This window comes from Girardinichthys multiradiatus, chromosome 3 (genome assembly GCF_021462225.1).
Source record: "Girardinichthys multiradiatus isolate DD_20200921_A chromosome 3, DD_fGirMul_XY1, whole genome shotgun sequence".
Lineage (NCBI taxonomy): Eukaryota > Metazoa > Chordata > Actinopteri > Cyprinodontiformes > Goodeidae > Girardinichthys > Girardinichthys multiradiatus.
In genome coordinates this window covers 4,738,147-4,758,990 of record NC_061796.1, presented here as the reverse complement: position 1 = coordinate 4,758,990, position 20,844 = coordinate 4,738,147, and the positions used below count along the sequence as shown (strand labels likewise).

The following is a 20,844-nucleotide window of genomic DNA, read 5'->3' as shown; positions in this document are numbered from 1 at the left end:
TTGTGTTTGTTTTTCGCAAATACAAATGTGAAAAGTGTGGCATGCTTTTTTTAATTCAGTCCCCTTCACTCTGATACCCCAAAATAAATTGCAATGCAAGCAACTGTCTTCAGAATTCCCATAATGAGTAAATGTACTCCACATGTGTAGTCTAAGCTTAGAAATTCATAGCTCGTGTAGGAGACTCTGTTGACTGGTCAAATATTAGTAATAAACTCCATACATATATGAAATAAAGGCAAGAAGAAGGCAATTGTTAAAAAAGCCATCCAAAGTCTAATTTGCAATTTGTCAGAAGCAATGTAGAGGACAAACATGTAGAAGGTGCTCTGGTCGGACGAGACCAAGACTGAATGCTTTTGGTCACATACTGGCCACATATAAAACATTATGTGTGCCAGAAAGCTAACACTGCACATACCTCAAACACACCATCACTAAGCTGAAATATGACAGTGACAGTATCATGCTGTGGATGCTTTTCTTCAGCATGGACAAGAGTTGATAAAAAGATGGATGGAGCTAATTACAAGGCAACCAAAGAAGAACATCTGTGGAGGTTCACCTTCCAGCAGAATAAAAAACCCAAACATACAACGAGAAGCACAACATCAAGGTCGAGATCAAAACATATTTGTGAGATAGAATGGCCCAGTCAAAGTCCAGACTTAATTCTGGTCACCCAACGACCCGCAAATTTATTTTCCTAGACAGTCTTCATACAAAATGACTAAGCTGGAGTTTGCAATAGATGGGTACAAGATTGGGTAGAATTATACTCCAAACGATTTAACCGTAGCGAAAGATGGTTATAAAAAGTATTGACTCATTGCGGCTGAATATAAATCCATAAGTCCTAAATTGTCTTCCACAGAGACTTAGAAATACACATACTTGATTCAGTCTCTCACAGCTACAGAATTTTAATAACAAAGCAACTACCTAAAAACAGAAATGCCTCGGCACATGTCTTGGCAATATGGTCAGTTAATAACTTGAAGTGAAGCTGCATCAGTGATGAGGCGAAGGGGGTTTACGAGTCACAATCCTTTGTAGCTGAGCCACATAACATGGTGTGGTAGTGATTATGGCCCTTAAGCTCCCATGACATGGATATCTCCTGGCTCTGCAGCCTTCTGTCAGAGGATCATACTTTAATCTGATTGTAAAGACACTAGGTATGACACAGGCGCCTCAGGAATGTAACCTGTCATTAATTTCAATTACACATGGATCCAATTGCCAATAATCAAGAGAGTTCAGGGATGTTTTCCATAGGTAAATAACTAAAAGGAATAATGATGATGATGGCATAGGTTTGCTTAGGTTAATGAAGCAGGTTGCTTTATAATTGACTCATTCATTTCTGATTATTTTCAAAAAAATGTCTGATAAATCTGCAATAAAGAGAGAGTTATTGAAAATTTAATAACGCAAAGGTGAGGTTACTTCATCATCGGTTTAAGTATTGTTATCATGAGATCAAGGTATGCTAAACTGCTGGAGGTACATTCCCGGGCACATTACCACCATAAAAAGCCAGTAAGCAGAACTAACCATTATTTTTCACTAAATAATTGGCTAACCACCTTAACCCCCAGCCTCCTCTGTTTTTAATGACCTACATACCACCTCATGCCAGCTGGCAAGACACAATCCCTGGCAGCCTTGGCCTTTGACGCGAGAAGAATTGGACCGCTTTAACCTCACAGCTCTCTGCAACCTCCCCATTAGCTCCCAACAATTTCAGCTGGAACTGGGAAAGGACGGCCCTCTCGATGTCCAACAGAAACACCGGGGCCCGGGAGCCGCTTATGAATTCAAGTTAGACAAATAAATCCATACATGTTTGCGGTGCAGCTAACCAGGAACTCTCACGCCAACCTTTGGTTTGTGAATGTCTAAAGTGGGCAGAGCATATACCTAGCATGCTCCAGAGTTCATGTAAAACAAATGGAGTCCATAAAGTGAAAGGCCAAAGAAAGTGCATGAAACACATTTTGTTGTCTATCCTTTGGGCTCATGTTAATACAACATATAGTTTTGTATATCAGAGAGTTGGCTGATGTGTACAACTCTGTTTACTTCAGTAATTTAATGAAATAGTGTCAACTCAAAAGAGATCATCATGATTAGTCATGAGGTAATCCAACAAGCCAACTGGTTTAGATTACATCACTGCTGCCACTTGATAAAGGACCCCCAGTGTTATGAAGGCTATGTAAAAAGTTAGACCTTTAGTATATAACAAAAGGATGCAAAATCTGTAGTCACAATGTTTCCTGTCCTCACGTTTGCTGATGTGCTGAAACACGTCTTAATGTGAGAAAATGAGGGGAATTTTATAAAATATATTGTCACATCTTTGAAGTGTGTGCTGCATTTGATGCACTGCCAGTTTGAATCCACAGCGTTCTACTGCATCAGTGCTGTATTACTTTTGTCAAGATGTCACCGTCTTGTTTTTTTTTTCCAGATTTAAAGACCAATTGCCCATTAGGTTTGAAATTTCAATGTCCCCTTCAAGTGGTGCCATCAGTTTCATTTTTAGCTTCAAGCATATGCTATCTCGAGGTGAGTGACTCTTATTCATTGAAACCGAGCATCTTAATAGTGTTGCATAAGACCATATAATATTGTTATTGGGTTAGTGCTCTAATATTTGAGAAGCAGGTGTGTAAAAGCTTTTGTAAAGCATGCATGTGCAGTACACATGGTGTATGAAAGCTGTGACGGTCATGTTGCGAAATCTCCATCAAATCTGCATTAGCCTAATCTGATGATTAGGCTATGTATGCTATAGTGTTAACTTCATAGAAATCAACCTGGAGTGCAATTTACCAAAGACACTGAAACTGTCAGTCTGTGTGTGTGTGTGTGTGTGTGCGTGTGTGTGTGTGTGTGTGTGTGTTTGTGTGTGTGTGTTTGGTGCTCTCGTCTTCATAACCATTCAGTGTTTCACAGTTGGTGCTGGAGTTCTCAGGTGCGCTGGATGACAGGTGTCTCCTATCTGCTGATTGCTTGGAGGAGTACTTAAGCGGGAGGTTGCCAGCACTTCGATGCCAGAGTGTTTGCCTTAGTGGTAACAAGCTCAGCCTTTACTGATATTTTGCTTCGTTAATGAACTTCAAGTAACTTTGTATTTTGTTTTCATGCAGGTTTTTACCTGAGGCTTTGATTACCTTGCTGAGTTTCGACTTCGTTCCAGAATTTCTCTGAGCATCTGGATTCTCAACTACTGAGTTAAGGATCTATCTTATTGTGGATTTTTTCCTCTCTACCGTCTGTACCTCTCGGACACGGACCAAGCTAGCAGCTTCCCGTTTTCTCCAACTCCTGGATCCAGGCATCAGCATACCCTGTTCCTTCCTCCATCTCAAACATCGGTACCTGAGCTCCCTTTGGCTGGCATCAATCTACGGCGCCATCATATATCAAGATGGTGCCGCAGATGGTCGCCCCGGCGTGTTGGTGTGCATTGTTTTGCTTTGTTTTTTGCTTTGAAATGGTCTTCTGTGATGGTACCCGGAGCTCTCTCACCAGAGAAGAACTCATGAACATCAGGGCTACCAGCAGGTGGATCACTGACTTCCTGTCTGACAGGAAGCAGCGTGTGAGGCTGGGGAAGCACGTCCCTGACTCCCTGACCATCAGCACCGGTTCCCCCCAAGGCTGTGTTCTCTCTCCTTTGCTCTTCTCCCTGTACACCAACAGCTGCACCTCCAGTCACCAGTCTGTCAAGCTTCTGAAGTTTGCGGACGACACCACCCTCATCGGACTCATCTCTGATGGTGACGAGTCCGCGTACAGATGGGAGGTGGACCATGTGTTGGACTGGTGCAGCCAGAACAACCTTGAGCTCAATGCTCTAAAGACAGTGGTGATGGTTATGGACTTCAGGCAGAACCCAGCCCCACCTGCCCCCATCACCCTCTGTGACTCCACAATTGACACTGTGGAATCTTTCCGCTTCCTGGGAACTATCATCTCCCAGGATCTCAAGTGGGAGCCAAACATCAGCTCCCTCATCAAGAAAGCCCAGCAGAGGATGTTCTTCCTGCGGCAGCTGAAGAAATTCAACCTGCCAAAGACTATGATGGTGCACTTCTACACAGCCATCATTGAGTCCATCCTCACCTCCTCCATCACCATCTGGTACGCCGCTGCTACAGCCAAGGATAAGGGCAGGCTGCAGCGTGTCATTTGGTCTGCTGAGAAGGTGATTGGCTGCAGTCTACTGTCGCTCCAGGAACTTTACACCTCCAGGACCCTGAAGCGGGCAGGGAAGATTCTGGCTGATCCCTCCCACCCTGGTCACAGACTCTTTGAGACTCTCCCCTCTGGCAGGAGGCTGCGGTCCATCCGGACCAAAACCTCACGCCACAAGAACAGTTTTTTACCATTTGCCACCAGCCTTGTTAACAAAGCCCGGAAACCACCCTGACACTCCCTTTCCTCCACACCTCCCCTTTTTTGCTGACAGGACACCTGTAACCTGCAACTCTATGTGTTACATTAACGCTCAGCTTGGACTCCTGCTTTACTTGCACTGCCATACTTGCACAATGATCAACTGCACTGTTGTACTGCTCTCGCACCCAATACTGCTCTATATTTACTCTCACTCACTTAAAACTGTGCACATATATTTATATTATATTGTAGATATGTTTATACTGTTTAATTTGTACTGTATTGCACCGACTATGCCTAAATAAATTCCTTGTATGTCCAAAAACGTACTTGGCAATAAAGCTTTTCTGATTCTGATTCTGATCAAGATCACAACGAAGAAGACAACTGAACGATCTTCCCTCGCAAGTTAAGACTCTGAATCTCTCTCTCCCTGGTGGTTCAAGCTACAACAATTTAGTAAGCCATTTCTCAGATCTAAGTAATCAGTTACTTCATATCAATCGTTTATTCACCAATCCATTATTCTTCCTTCCCGTACAGTTGGTGTTTCCAGTCCTCCCCAGATTACTTTGCTGACAATACATTCTGTAAAAACTTTCTCTTTTGAGTGTTCTCTGTATGTGGGTCAGATCTATACCGAAAATGACAGAACACTGTGGCCAATAAGACCCTGCAGAAACACTCCGAAGAACTCTTTCAGAACATGCAAATCAGCTTCATTCTCATGATTCATCTCTCCATTTTCTTACAGAGCAGCAGCGTCAAGCTAATCAGCAGTTAGTGCAGATCACCTCCATGCTACAGCAGACCCTCAGTACCCAGTCCACCTCACAGGTAGATGGTGCTGCTGCATCCCCGGCAACTCTACAGCCGCCTCACTCTCATGACGTAATTTCCCTTAACCCTGATAAGTTTTCTGGAGAAGTGGGTAATTGTAAAGGGTTTTTACTCCAATGTGCCCTAGTTTTCAACTGCTCTCCAAATTCCTTCCTGCATGATGATGTTAAAATTTCATACATTATTGGTTTATTGACTGGCAAGGCTTTGCAATGGGCCGAGGCCCGATTTTCAGCTTCTTGTAATTTTGGTTGTACCTTTGAAGAATTTATTTCAGACTTTAAGCAGACATTTTTGTCAGAATTAGATAAGTCAGAAACTGGACGTCAGCTGCGGGCATTAAAGCAACGCAATAGACCCCTCACTGAGTTTTCAATAGAATTTCATACTTTGGCAGCAGCTTCCGGTTGGAATGACTGTGCCTTAAAGTCTGCATTTTTTCATGCCATAGACGAGGATTTAAAGGACGAGTTAGCTCTGGTTGATGAACCTATTACATTGGATGGAGTAATTTCTTTGGCCACAAGAGTGGATAACAGAATAAGGGAGAGAAGGAGAACCAGAACAGAAATATCAAGTATTAAATCACGGGTTAACTTTTCATCCATTACTAAATCCACTCAGCCCTTAGCTACTGGGTCAGAACCTATGTTAATAGGATGCACCCGGTTAACTCTGGAAGAGAGACAGAGACGCAGACAAGCCAAACAGTGCTTTTACTGTGGTTCTCCTGACCTTGATGGACAGGCCTTACAGCAAATTACTCATCAGACAAAACCCATTGACCTTTTACTATCAGGAAATCATAGAGAGAAAATATCTTTCTTTGTATTTCCAGTATCACAGGGTTCTTTGGTCTTAGGTTACCCCTGGTTGAGGAAACATAATCCTCATCTTGATTGGTCGAAAGGTCGTGTTGAATCTTGGTCCACTAGTTGCCACTCATCTTGCCTCCAGTCAGCGTTCTCACCGAGCTTTTCTGAACAGAGTAGTGAGGAAAACGAGGACATTGATCTATTACATGTACCCCCAGAATATCATGACCTCAAGGGAGTTTTTAGTAAAAGCAAGGCTTTGTCCTTACCATCCCATAGGCCTTATGACTGCGCTATCAACCTTCTCCCAGGCGCTCCCTTACCCTCTAGCAGATTATATAATATCTCTCGTCCCGAACCGAAGTCGATGGAGAATTATATTAATGATTCCTTAGCTGCAGGAATAATCCGACCCTCTTCTTCACCTCTTGGGGCTGGATTTTTCTTTGTAGGGAAAAAGGATGGTTCATTAAGACCATGTATTGACTATAGGGGTCTTAATCAGATCACTGTCAAAAACAAGTGCCCTCTTCCACTACTTTCCTCAGCTTTCGAACCGGTTCATGGTGCTACAGTATTTTCTAAGCTAGATCTGAGAAATGCTTACCATCTTGTTAGGATCCGCCAGGGGGATGAGTGGAAGACGGCCTTCAAGACTCCACTCGGCCACTTTAAATATCTGGTCATGCCTTTTGGTCTATGCAATGCTCCTGCTGTCTTTCAGGCCCTGGTTAACGACATGCTTAGAGATTTTTTGAACGTTTTTGTTTTTGTGTATCTAGACAACATTCTGATTTATTCTAAGGACGTTGAGGAGCATCATCGTCATGTTCGCCAAGTACTTTTGGAGAAGGGTGAAAAATGTGAATTTCACCAAACCTTTGTCACTTTTTTGGGATACATTCTCGAGAGTGGACAAGTACAATCTGACCTTGAGAAGATTAAGGCAGTCCTGGAGTGGCCTGTACCAGACACCCGCAAAGCATTACAGAGATTCCTCGGATTTGCAAACTTTACAGATGCTTCATAAGAAATTACAGTCAGACAGCCGCACCACTTACTGCCTTAACCTCTTCTAGGGTTTCATTTTCATGGCCACCCGAGGCTGAAGAAGCATTCCAGGAACTAAAAAGGAAGTTCTCTCAAGCCCCCATCTTGATTCACCCTGACTTTTTGAAAAAGTTTATTTTAGAGGTTGATGCCTCTGATATTGGGGTTGGGGCAATATTATCACAGAACTCTGAGGATGGGAGATTACATCCTTGTGCCTTCTTTTCACGCAGACTGAACAATGCAGAGAGAAACTATGACGTCGGAGATAGAGAGCTACTGGCTATTAAGTTAGCTCTTGAGGAGTGGCGCCACTGGCTTGAGGGCGCGGAACATCCTGTCCAAATCTGGACGGATCATAAGAACTTGGCTTACATACAGTCAGCTAAAAGATTGAACCCACGTCAGTCCCGGTGGTCCTTGTTCTTTTCACGTTTTGACCTTTGTATTTCTTTCAGACCTGGACCTAAGAACACAAAACCTGATGCACTTTCCAGACAGTTTGCTTCAGATGATTCTGTAAAGGAGCCAGCTCTCATTCTACCACCCAGCTGGACGGTTGGAGCACTCAGGTGGGAGATAGAAGAAATAATCCACAGAGAACACCAACAGAAACCCGACCCTGGCACAGGTCCACCCAATCGCATCTACGTCCCGCTTCAGGTTTGTCATAGACTCATTTATTGGTTGCACACAGCCAAGTTTTCAGCTCATCCCGGAGTCAGCAGGACAATAGCTCTCATACAGAGAAGGTTTTGGTGGCCTTCAGTTCACAAAGACGTCAAAGACTTTGTTCAGACTTGCTCCGCGTGTGCCAGAAACAAAACCAGCAATCAACCACCCGCAGGTCTCCTTCAGCCACTTAACATTCCTAGCCGTCCCTGGTGGCATATCGCTTTGGACTTTGTTACCGGTCTACCCCTATCCTCAGGTATGACTACCATTCTCACAATCGTGGACCGTTTCTCTAAAACTTGCCATCTCATCCCTCTCAGGAAACTCCCATCAGCACTGCAAACAGCTAAACTCCTCACCAAACACGTTTTTCGATTGCATGGAATACCACATGACATCCTGTCCGACCGGGGTCCGCAATTCATCTCTCAGGTCTGGAAGCAGTTTTGTTTAACCAATCCAACAGACAAACAGAAAAACTCAATCAACAACTTGAATCCACTATACGCTGTCTCACTTCCACTAACCCAACAGACTGGTGGTCATACATACCATGGGTAGAATATGCGTTGAACTCTCATGTTTCCTCTGCTACAGGACGTTCACCTTTTGAAGCATCCCTAGGTTACCAGCCGCCAGACATCACGGTTCCCTCGGTCCACCAACACATTTGTCGCTGCAAATCCATATGGAACTCCACCATCCAAACCCTCCAACGAACCGCAGAACAAAACAAACGATTCGCTGATCGACGACGCCGACCTGCCCCGGAATATCAGCTTGGCCAAAATGTTTGGTTATCAGCACGTGATGTATCATTGAAGACTATGTCCCGAAAACTTTCGCCTCGCTTCATCGGACCTAATGAGATTGAGACAGTGATCAGTCCCTCAGCGGTTCGTCTCGGCCTACCTGCAAGCCTTCGCATACACCCTACATTTCATGTATCCCAGATTAAGCCTTGGATCCTTAGTGCTTTGTTTAGGAGCAAAGGTGATGTGACATAGCTAAGTGAAACAAAAGTCATTGTAAAACAAGAAGTTATTAATAATCTAAAACAAAGGTAAAATGATTAGGGAGTTAACATCCTAAACAATCTGTAGCATCTTAAATTACCAACTAGCATGATTCGCAATACAAAAGCAGTCTCCATGTGTATCCTTTTTATTTTTAAGAATTTTTCTTGTGGCACTATTTGCATTTATTTTGTTTTGTTTTTTTAAAAGTAGGCAGACAGGTGGAGAGAGGGGGAAAAGAGGGGAAGGTGGAGAAAGGACTAAGACATGGACCACAGGTCTTAGGGGTCAAGACTCAAACCCGGGACAGCTGCGCTGAGGACTGAAGCCTCTGTATATGGGTCACACGCTCTACGACTACACAATGCGGCACGCCCCTCCAAGTGTATTCTTCAAAGAATGTGATCTAACTTTGACATTTCCAAAAGGGTGCAAACATTTTCCAACCCAGAAGATCCCATGACATACAGAGGATGAAAAATCAAAACAATAAAATCCCTGTTTCTGTCAGTGCAGCCTGGTACAGGTTACTATGGTGTGTTCACCAATTGAAAAAGTATTGGATTTTTTAAACTTCCTACTGGTCAGTCATCTATCAGGGCCAATCTAGCTGAATATCGGCCACTTTCACCAAACTGGTTCTTGGTGCAACTCTAGCAGAACAACCTAGTGGACCCCAGGAACAATCATTGACTGTCCATTTATTTTATTATTTATTATTAAGTGTACTGCTCTTCTGCTCGGGGTTGAGCAGGTTATGGTGTCAAATAAGAAATATAAATTAGATTTGACATCAAAGTTAATAACATTGAACTCGTTTTTTACTGTGCTTCAACTTAAGCAAGAAGCACTTTGTCTGAATATAATTCAGAAACAGCTTGTAAAGAATAAAATAGTGTCTCATAGTATAGATTTTCAGTGTTTTGGAGAAATTCTCAATTTAAACAGACTTTTACTTGTAATAAGGTGGAATCATTAAAGACTTTGATACCTTGACAGTTTTTAAACAGATCTAATATCTTTGCATGAGCGGAAAGCAGAGCTCATTCAGCTAATGTCTGGAAAAAGGATTTTTGAGTAATTTATCCTGTACCCAGTTAGGTATTTTTATGATTCCAATCACTGTAATTGGATCAGATTAGCCACAGAAATACAGCAAGAAGGATATTAATGTATATCCCTATAGCCAACTATATCAGTTCCATCTTATCAGACCTGAATTTTATTCTCTCTGTCTTAAACAGTAACCATATTGCAGTGATTATGGTTGACTGTAAAAGCGGGAGGTATTTGGGTAGTTTTTAAACCCAGATTGCTGTAATCAGAAATTTTAAGTAAGTTACTCTTGAATCATTTTTTTCATGTATTTCTCTGAGTTGACAGCTAATTTAAAGCATGAGCAATTGATTCCGGGAAAATCAGGGTTTGGCGTGTTATGTATATGACTGTATCCACCTGCTCGGTGGGGTCAGATACTCTTGTATTTTCAGCTTTGTCTGGCATCTGTGTGACACACCGCTTTTGAAGTGGAAGGAGTATACGACCAACTTTTCTCTTACGGGAGTATTCAAGTTTATTTTAGTGTGTGACTTCAGGCCAGTAATGGAGAGTGTTTCTCATTGTGTGTGCTGTTTACACGCTCTTTCTTCTTTCTTTTCTTGGTGTTTCCAAGTTTTGGCGATAGCAAAGGAAAAAGTTAAGCAACAGACAGAGAAGGATGCGATTGTTATCTTACCCTCCATCTTCCTGAAATCCCTCCAGTTCATCCTTCTGCTCTGCCAGGGTAGACTCCAAATCCAAATAGCTTCCATTATGGGACAGTTGGAGGGCACAGTCATCGGGCTAAATGTGGAAAAACACACACACACACACACACACACACACACAGACACACACACACCAGTTAGATTTGACCAATGCAACTTTAAACCATTCTCATCAAGTAAAACAACTGACAACACCCACAAAAAATATTATAACAAGACAGTAACAGGACTGTGACTCAACTAGACTGTTCTTTTTTTCAGCCGATGTCAGAGTGCTACAGTCACAAGCAAAGTAAAGCTAGTGAGGAGTCAGAACTGCTTGGCTGTCTGGTGCCTCTTATCTCTGCCCCGACCTCCCACCATGTCTGATAAACTACCATCAAGCATGATGAATTCACAGCGGGGGTATGATTTGTCTGGTCCTCAGTGGTTATCATCACCCAGCTCGGGCCATAGGGATGAAGAACGAGAGTGCCTGTTCACGTGAATGTGCTTGACCTCCAAATTGAAGATATTAACTTATTTATATTCGAGCTCTGCAGGACCTCTGCCGAGCTCTGCAGGACCTCCAGCAGCGAAGCAGAAGACAGGAAAACAAATACCATTAAAAGAGTCCAAACATTTGATTTCAGGAGCAGAGACTTGGCACTGCTCTGCTCCACTAACACTGTGGGTCTCTAAAACAACACATGGTATGGTAGCTGTTCCCTCTGGTCCTTAATGAAACGCAAAGAAGGAGAAATTTTGAGGCAACCTACAACATCTTTATTTATAATGAGAAACACGTGTAAACATGTAACATGTAGGATTTTTCATAACGGTCCATTTACTCCCAAACCGATGCATTCCCACTTCCTTCCTTTTGTTTATGACAGTAACTTTATTAAACATGATGGAGAGACTTAAACAACACCGGGAGACACTTCATGGCTTTGAAGTGTTCAGCCACTGCACTCAAAGACTGTATCACATTTGGGAACTGAGACAAAACATGTGTTAAGATGGGATAGCTCTCAGTCCCCCCTCCAACTTTTTCTCTGATTCTGAGCTGCAAGCCTCTCCACTCTGGCTCAGCAGGTACAGATGTAAAAGTACTCTTAAAACAAATTATTCTATTATTGCCTCTAGCTCGCCTGCTCCTGCTCAGGCTCTGCTTCCTCCTTCCATGTGCTTTGACATCGCTTCTCCTAGTCTGGATTTTTTCACTGGAGAGGTAGGCAACTGTGAAGGGTTACTCCTTGCACCCTAGTTTTCAACAGACCCTCCCAGTCCTTTTTTCATGGCAATTCTAAAATCTCCCATATGATAGGTTTGTTCTGTAGCAGAGCTCTGAGGTGGGCTGAGGCTAAATTTAGCGAGTATCCCAACTTTATTTGCTCCTTTCCAGAGTTTATCCAGGATTTTAAGATGACATTTGATCATCCTTGTGGTGACACTGAATTATCTAGAAAATTGTGGAGAATGAGACAGGGCCAATAATTAGTTTCTGACTTCTCGACTGTTTTCGTGCAGCCTCAGGGTGGAACAGAAGCACTCTCAAAAGCGCATTCTTTCATGCCCTGAATGACTCCAAAAGGATGAGCTGGCAGTCAGAGATGAGCCTACCACCTTACAGGAGCTCATTATTTTAGCCATCAGACTTGATAACAGCCTCAAAGAAAGGAATAAGGCAAAGCTAAAGAGAAGCGTCCCTCATTCAAGAAACTCTCTGGTCTCAGATATTCCACCCCTTAACCCGTCTAGAAACTCCTCCTCTCCCTCCTCTCAGGCTGCTTGGTCAGGTCCTGAGCCTATGCAGATTGGTTGCAACAGGTTGACTGACATCTGTGGAACAGCAGTGGCGCATCGAGGCAAAAGAATGTATCTACGTTGAAACCCCAGGACACTTGTCCTCCTGTCCATTGAGGTTAAATACCTCATGTGGTATAAATATGATGGGACAAAGAGTCCCATTTTTTAAGCCACTTTTCAAAATGGGAAACATAAGTGTCGATGTGAAGTCATGAAAAATTAGCTGCTTGTCTACACCTGCCCATATCTACAGTCAGAGCAATAATTAAAAGGTTTTAAAAAACTAGAAAAAGAATAAACAGGGCTGTATATTTACAGTATCTGTGCACACAGTCCGGAGGATTGTAACGGAGGCCAGAAATTGAAAAAGAAATCTTCAGTGTTAATGATTAGAAGGCAGCAAATAGCGGCATTTTGGGGTCACCAAGTTACCATAACAGCCATTAGATGGTGTCTTCTTCACAGCTGGTTATTTTGGGACATGACATGCCAGGAAAATGCTTTTATGTCCTTACATCACAAATGTAAATATAAGGAGTTTGCAAATGGCCACTGGGCCTTTAACTGGAACTGTCCTTTGGTCAGATGAAATCAAACCAGAGAATCCTAATAGAAAGGATGATTATATAGAAAGAATCCCCATTCTACCCAATAGTAATGGGCAATTATCATTATCGTTTTTGTGGAAAAAAAAGATTACCATGATGAAAACTGTAATTGAGATAAAAATATACATAAACTGTTTATGTTTACAAATATCCAAAGACAAACAGTATAGTCAGGATTGGTGCTTTTCTGTACAACCTTGTTGTATGTTGTAAGTCTTTTTGAATAAAATTATTGCATGCTGTTCAGATGTGCAATTGCATTACTTAATAATGTGTACATTTGATTAAAAACAGGATTTGTGTTTGTGGGGGAATGATTCTGTGCAGTAATACATTTAAGGCCAAATACTTTATTTTTCCATATTGCTTGTTTCCCCCTGTTAGGTATGGTGGAGGATCTGTTATGCTGTGGGCCTTGTTCTTTATTAGAGTATCTGGCATCATAAACTAAAGGATTTCAGATTTAAAAAAATCTCTGACCTCTGACAGTAATCTGAAAAATTGGTCAATACTGGGTCTGTCAGGAGGAAAGTGAGCCAGGATATACGGCTATGTCAACGGAGAAATGGTTACACCAGACACAAAATCAACCTCATTTCATTCCCCAGGCCTAGATCCTAAGGAAAACCTGTGGTTTAATCTAAAGAGAACTGAACAGAAAAGAGATCGCAGGAGTCTAGACAATCTTGAGAGATGGAGCAAAGAGGCATAGTCAAAGATCCCTCTCATTCTATCCTTGTATAGCCTTAAAGAAGAGGAATAAGTCTTGTCTTACTGGCAAAACCTGATTTGCTTATGCCTCTGGTTTGCTATAGTGACATTAATATTAAATGCAATGCACAAAATAAGATACTAATTCTTATAATCACACACTAAACTACCAAAAGAAACAATTTATAATTGACTTCCCATTCATTTGGTTGTATATTACTAAATCAAGGTCTTAATCCCCTTTACCTGTTCAATACGCTCCAAGAACCCAATAAACTAAATAGAAAACAAGGGCAAAATGTTTGTTGTTTTTTGGTTTTTTGCTCTGCATTACCTTAAATAGACAAAACACTGAGTCAATCCTGCAGCTGTAACCAATAATTAGCCAACTGTGGAACCAGTAAATGACTAGCAGACCGACAGAAAACAAAGAAGCTATCCCAAAGCTTTCTGTTTCTCTATTTATCCACACTTTCACCTCCACTCTCAATTCCCTTCTATTTCCTCATTATACAATCAACCTGGATTGCTCATCACAGCTAGGGCTAAAAGTGATGTGAGGCCAAGTTGATGCATTTAATTGTCCCTAATCGAAGTATCTGAAGGAATGCAGATCACACATTATCCGAAGCAGAGATTTGTTTAGCTGTCTCCTGCCCAGGCCTTGAACCCACAGTAGCACTACAATGGCCAAGTCCAGAGAAGTAACCACAAGTGCTCTGCTTGCACTGAGGTCTGGCCTCTCCCTTCAGCAACCATGTGCTCCACTGACCAGGGAGGCAGTGCAGGGGAAAAATGACTAAAAATAAACACCATGCAATTTCCAATTTAAAACTGCTATCACACTCCAGATTTTTGTTCAAGGAAGGAGAGACATCTAGAAGCAGTTAGCATCAACTAGACACAACATCTGCACACCTTCTTGTACATTCCTTAAATGTACTGCCTCTGTAGAGGCTACCTTGTACATCTGTGTGTGCAAACTGCAATGAACTCCAGGACAAATCATATGAAATCCAGTGATCTCCTACATGAGGCCACGTGGGGTCTTGCTGTTAAGACATGTGACACTAAAACACACCTGATGCATGAATGAGAAACCACAACCGTAATCTTAAATCCCTGTCAGGGACAGTGTTGGAAAATGCATTATTTTGAAAGGGAGCTTCTGCTGTGACAACTCCTCAAAATGCAGAGAGGAGAAAAACCTCAGCTCTGCATGACAATGAGAACAGCAATTGAAAGGAAAAACCTACATTTTAAAGCATTTTACATGAAGTCTCATTTAACATAGGTTTTTATTATGGTACCAGAAAAATGCAGAACAATTGTCTCTGAAGTTTAAATTGGTAAAGTCACAGTCCACAATTGGAACCTGACACCAACAGAACAGAAGCGGTATGACAGAGCGTGTAGTTACAGATGCGTGCTAACAAACATTATGCATATTTTTGATCTGACAGACAACAGTCCTTCATGTTTTAGATGTGTCTCTGCTCCAGTACACCTGATTCAAACTACCTCTTGCAGCCTCTGACAGATGTTCTTCCAGGATTGTTATATATTTATTTCCCACCATCTTCCCATGAACTCTAACTAATTTTACTGTCCCTACTGAAAAAGGCACCCACAGCGTGTCTTAAAATCAGTCCACAATGTTAAAATTGGGTTAATCTGCCCAGACCACCTTCTATTTCTTTCTTGCCATTCGTCCAAATAGGCCAGATTTGTGAAGTGAATAATTGTCCAGTTGACAGATACTCGCACCTGAGCTGCAGATCCCTGCAGCTCCTCCAATGTTACCCAGGATGCTGATTGCTCACAAACCTTTAAAGCCTTCACAGCACAACTGGTATTATACTGAGGTTAAATTACACACAGATGCTAACTCTTCACTAACAATGTGACTTCTAAAGGTGATTGGCTGCTCTGGAGTTTACTCAGGGGTATCAGAGTAAAGGTAGCTAAAACAAATGCAAGATTTTGCCTTACACTTCTCAAATATGACAACTATGTATATGTCAGTCTGTTGCATAAGGTCCCAATAAAATAGATTGAAGTATGTTGTGGCGTGACAAAATGTGGAAAGGTTCTACAGATATTAATACTTTTGCAAAGCACTGTAAATGTTAGAAGCTGGAGAAATTATTGCTCACAGTACCTGTTTTGGATACATTCTTTCTGGATGAAATACTGTTTTTATTTTTAGATTCTACCTTTTCCACTTGTCAGGTGCCATTGTATGAACAGCGCAGTCCAACTCAGTGCAGAGTTAACAACAACAATGCACAGATTTCCAAACTTTAGCATTAGGAACAGACAGCAACAGCTCAGAAACAGCCCATGTAAGCTGTCTGCATCCCTGGACACCATGTGTGAGCAGCACACTATATCAGATTGACCACTGAGCTCTGGGCCTGCAGAGTTGTTGTTTAAGGCATTTACAGGGTCACTCTAAAAACAAATAATTTAAAGAATGTGAATCATAGAACAGCTTGCTTAAATACAGTGACAATGTTGCTGAAAAAAACTGAGTAAAGTTACACCTAACCACTATTTCCAGGAGGTTGAAAACAATGATTGGGCAGATTTTTTTATACATCATTGTTTCTTTTTACTGCCACCTTCCATCTCAAACACTTCACAGTATCTCCGTCACATCCTGTCGGTCAGAGCAAGTGGGGGTATGAATGTGAAGCTTCCATCTCACAAACTCTGTGTAAACAATCTGCAATAACATGGATCTAACAGGACAATAAAACCCCTAAATTAAATGTTGATGTATGTGACGTCTCTATCAGACAAAGACAAATGGCCAATTACACATCTGTGTTTTATTTGACTTTGAAAGGTCAGGAGATGGTGTTTTTTCTTCACATGCGCTTGGATCCACGTGGTCAAACCAGAACACCAAAACAAACATTTCTGAATAGTCAGACCTTTAGAAGCCTTCAAAGGACAGAAAGAGCAAAACAATTAGCTTTAATTTTTGTTTTCTTGATCAGCACAGTTACACCACTCCAAACAGGAACATTAAGGTAACTTCTGTAATTTTGTTGGACAAGAAAAATGTAACTTTTGCAACTCACTCACAATGTGTTAAGCTTCACCCTGGAGATGTCCTTGATGCTGATAACAGATTGCTGCACATTCTGAAGAACAATTCTCATCAGTCTGAGAAGGAAATTACCTTGGCAATATAGCAATATATTGTGCCTTGCAGTGTAACCAGGCCTCTACAGCTTGTTGACATGTTGTCACGTTACATGTTTGTAATGTTTGCAATAGCAATCTGAATCAAAAAATTGTGTGCATTTGAGTTCTGCTTAGATTACACTGATTCTCCTAAATAAATTACAATGGAAGCAATTTCCTTCAGAATTTATAAAGTGAAATTGTTAGAGAACATTAGAGCACAAAACGTATCATGAAGACCAGTGAACACAATAGGCAAGTCAGGGATAAAGTTTTGGAGATGACATCACCATCTACCTAAACTGAATGGCTCAGCAAGGAGAGTGTTAATCAAAAAAGAAATCAAGAGGCCCATGGTAACTCTGGAAGAGCTGCAGAGATCCACAGCTCAGGAGGGATAATTTCTAGACAGGACAACTATTAAATTATACACCTCATAAATTTTGCCTCCATGGAAGAGTGGCAAAATGGAAGCCATAAATAGTCTTATCAGTGCCACAAGGTATGTAGCAGCGAGACCAAACATGAGAAGAAGATGCTTTGGCCAGAGGGGAATAAAGTTAAACATTTTGGCCTATACGCAAAATGTGAAGTGTGGAGAAACATGAACACTGCCCATTTCACCCTAAATACATCATCACTTTGGTGAAACATGGTGGGGGAAGCATCACACTGTAGGGATGTTTCAGGGATAGAGAAGCAAGGCAAAGTTAATGGGAGATGGAGTGAGCTAAACACAAGATAATCTTAGGGGGATCCCTGCAAGACTTCCACAACCTCTAGTGGGCTTTCAGAGGTCCATCTTCCAGCAGAACAACATTAAATATATAGCCAGAGCTACAACTGAATGCTAAAGCATATTTGTGTTACACAGCTCAGTCATAGACCAGACACATTTTATATTAAGAATCTGTGGCAAGTCTTAAGAATTGATGAAATCTTATATATTCCTGTTACTTCATGTGCAAAGCTGTTAGAGATACATGTCATTGTAGCAAAAGGTAGTTCTACAAATTATTTAATTAGCAAGGGATGAGTACATTTGCAGGCCACACTTTTCAGACTTTCATGTGTAAAGAAAGTTATAAACCAGATTTCTTATTCCTTCCACTTTACCACAATGCACTACTTTGTGTTGGTCGGGCACAAAAATACCAATAAAATACATCAAAATGTAGGGTTTTATGTGCAAACATGCAAAAAAAGGTTGCATAGGTGTGAATATTTGTGCTGAAGTTGTCTGTTTCCTTAAAGGATCCTTTTTTTTTCATTTTCAACACATAATAATGCTACCAATACTACAGCAATATCTAGAACTTAAAATGTTATGTTTTACATGTTTCAAAATAAATGAATTGCCTTCGACCCTTCAGAAAAAGTAAGAGGTCTTCATTCCTATATCACTGGGGGTAGCTAGGGTAACCACTGTTTGGGTTCATCAGCATTTCTGCCCCAGGTCACTTGCTCAATGATCCACCAGCTTGGTTTGGTAACTTGGTTACCCCATCAACATACACAAGGTAATTATTCATTTAAGTCAGTTTTAATCTGTAGCTCTCCTCATTGAAAAATAACAACACATAACGAAGAGGTGTTTGTATAAATACCTTGTGTGGGGCTTTCAGCAGCCTGTGGGCTCCAGCTATCTGATTGATCAGAGGAAAATCTTCCCTAAAGGTGTACAGAGGCGGTCTGGTGGGCTCTGGAAAATTGGTGCTGTTGAATGGGTCGGTGTCATCTAAGAACTGCACCCTGCATGTAAACGTAGCCATGATGTATCCATTCAAGGTGATATGAAGTGATCAGAATAGTGGATGCGACGCTGAAGCCTCAGACACCAGCGCAGCCCACCTCCTCCTCTTCCTCCTCCTCCTCCTCCTCCTCCTCCTCTCCTTCTCCTCCTCCCGCTGGTGCTGCGGGACTGCAAACTATCAGTAGGACAATCTCCTGCACCCTGTTATCCTTAAAGCTTCCCCATAAGTTTCAAACTGCGCAGATGGGGCCGCCGCACGACAGGTCCGGGATAAGTCGCTGGGAGACCGGGCTGGTCAGAGCGCTGCGGAGGTGGACGGAGCGACAGTGTCCAAGGGCATTCCGGTGAGGTGCTGAGGCAGACTGCGGTGTGCGGACGGGACTGCTGCACTTAGTGCTTGGTCTGCAAGAGCGATGCATAAACTCAACCACATTCGGTAGTCGGACCTCAGCCTACGGACCCACAACAGCTCATGTTACAGGCGCAACTGCGACCTCTAGTGGCTGAAATTAAACATACAAACAATATCGACGTTTTAGTTGACGTCAAAGTTGCTGTGAATAATATTATCCTAGGAAAACACTCAAATGCAAGTGCATCTTAGGGCAAATTAGGGCATAATTGAGAAGTTAATTTATTTCAGGAATTTAGTTTAAAATGTGTAGCTGATATTTTATATAGATTTATCACATACAGAGTAAAATATTTTAAACATTTATTTGTACGCATTACTACTAATTTCGATGATTATGGCTTGCTGCCTATTTGTTTCTCAAAAGATTTAAACGTTACAAAAGACCAAAAAAAAGGATGGATTTGTGTTATTGCCACGTTACAAGCTACACAATCATAGGCCTACACAAGGCGGGTAAGCCACAAAAGTTAATTGTTTAAGAATTTGGCTGTTCATTATCCAAGCATATTAATGGAATGTTTAGTGGAAGGAAAAATTGTCCAAGACAAAGATGCACAGGGAACCGGGATATCTGCAGTCTTGGGAGGATTGTCAAGCAAAGATGATTAGAGAGTTTGGGAGTAGCTGTGGGTGCGGTCACAAGACATCAACTGTGGCAGGGGTCAGAGCTTCAAGACATGGGGTGCAAATGTGACATTCCTTGTGTTAAGCCAGTCCTGAACAAGAGACAATGCCAGAAGCGTCTTACCTAGCTAGGTCAACAAGATAAAGGACTGGACTGTTGCTCGGTGGTTCTATGATCTATTTTCAAGGCAATGCAAGTCAAATTTACTTGTGAAGTATGATTCATACAAAGTGTAATTTGAAGTGCTTTACAGGAAAAACAAAGGAACAGACATAAAAACATGAAATACGTCGATACAAAACTGAAGCATCACATAAAAGCATTTAAACATGACACATAGTCAAATAAACAGAAAGAAATGCTGAAATGATCATATTCAAGCAAAAAAAAAAAAAAGGTAACACATGATATAAATGATAAAGTAGTCTTTGGCCTTTATAGGTAATCTCTAGTAAGCAGTGTTTTTAGTCCTGATTAAAAGAACGAACAGTTTCTGCACATCTCAGGTTTTAGCATTGAAGAGGTTGTTAAAGAGTTTTCAGATGAACACAATAGAATCTAATAGAATTGAATAGAATCGAATAGAATAACTCTTTTTCTTTTGTCCCTCAGTGGGAAAATTCAAACCTTAAATACAATAATAACAAAAAAGTAAAACTATACATTTGCAATTATTTAATTTATTTGTCTACTACATTTCAGCTTTGGATATCGTGGTACTCGTACTCGTCGTCTTTCGCTTTATCCGGGACCGGGTCGCGGGGGCAGCAGACTCAGCAGAGACACCCAGACGTTCCTCTCACCAGACACCTCCTCCAGCTCCTCCGGATGGAGCCCAAGGCGTTCCCAGGCCAGCTGAGAGACATAGTCCCTCCAGCATGTCCTGGGCCGTCCCCTGGGCCTCCTCCCGGTGGGACGTGCCTGGAACACCTCCCGAGGAAGGCGTCCAGGAGGCATCCGGTATAGATGCCCGAGCCACCTAATGGCTCCTCTCGATGTGGAGAAGCAGCGACTCTACGCCCCTCCCAGATGGCCAAGCTCCTCACCCTATCTCTAAGGGAGTGCCCGGCCACCCTACGGAGGAATCTCATTTCAGCCGCTTGTATCCAGGATCTCGTTCTTTCGGTCATGACCCAAAGTTCATGGCCATAAGTGAGGGTAGGAACGTAGA

At 41.9% G+C, this 20,844-nt stretch overlaps 1 protein-coding gene across 8 annotated transcripts in view; it reads right to left on the bottom strand.

Annotated features, from left to right (window-relative positions):
• fhod3b (formin homology 2 domain containing 3b) overlaps positions 1-18,731 on the bottom strand; it is a 138,676-nt gene extending 119,945 nt beyond the window's left edge. For all 8 annotated transcript variants that reach the window (XM_047360484.1, XM_047360486.1, XM_047360487.1 and 5 more), the window contains exons 1-2: positions 18,488-18,731; positions 10,545-10,651 (exon numbers count right to left, since the gene is read on the bottom strand). In XM_047360484.1, the coding sequence (XP_047216440.1) occupies positions 10,545-10,651; positions 18,488-18,652 (272 nt within the window). In that variant the 5' untranslated portion in view covers positions 18,653-18,731. The remainder of the gene's footprint in view (positions 1-10,544; positions 10,652-18,487) is intronic.
• Positions 18,732-20,844: the final 2,113 nt, after the last annotated feature.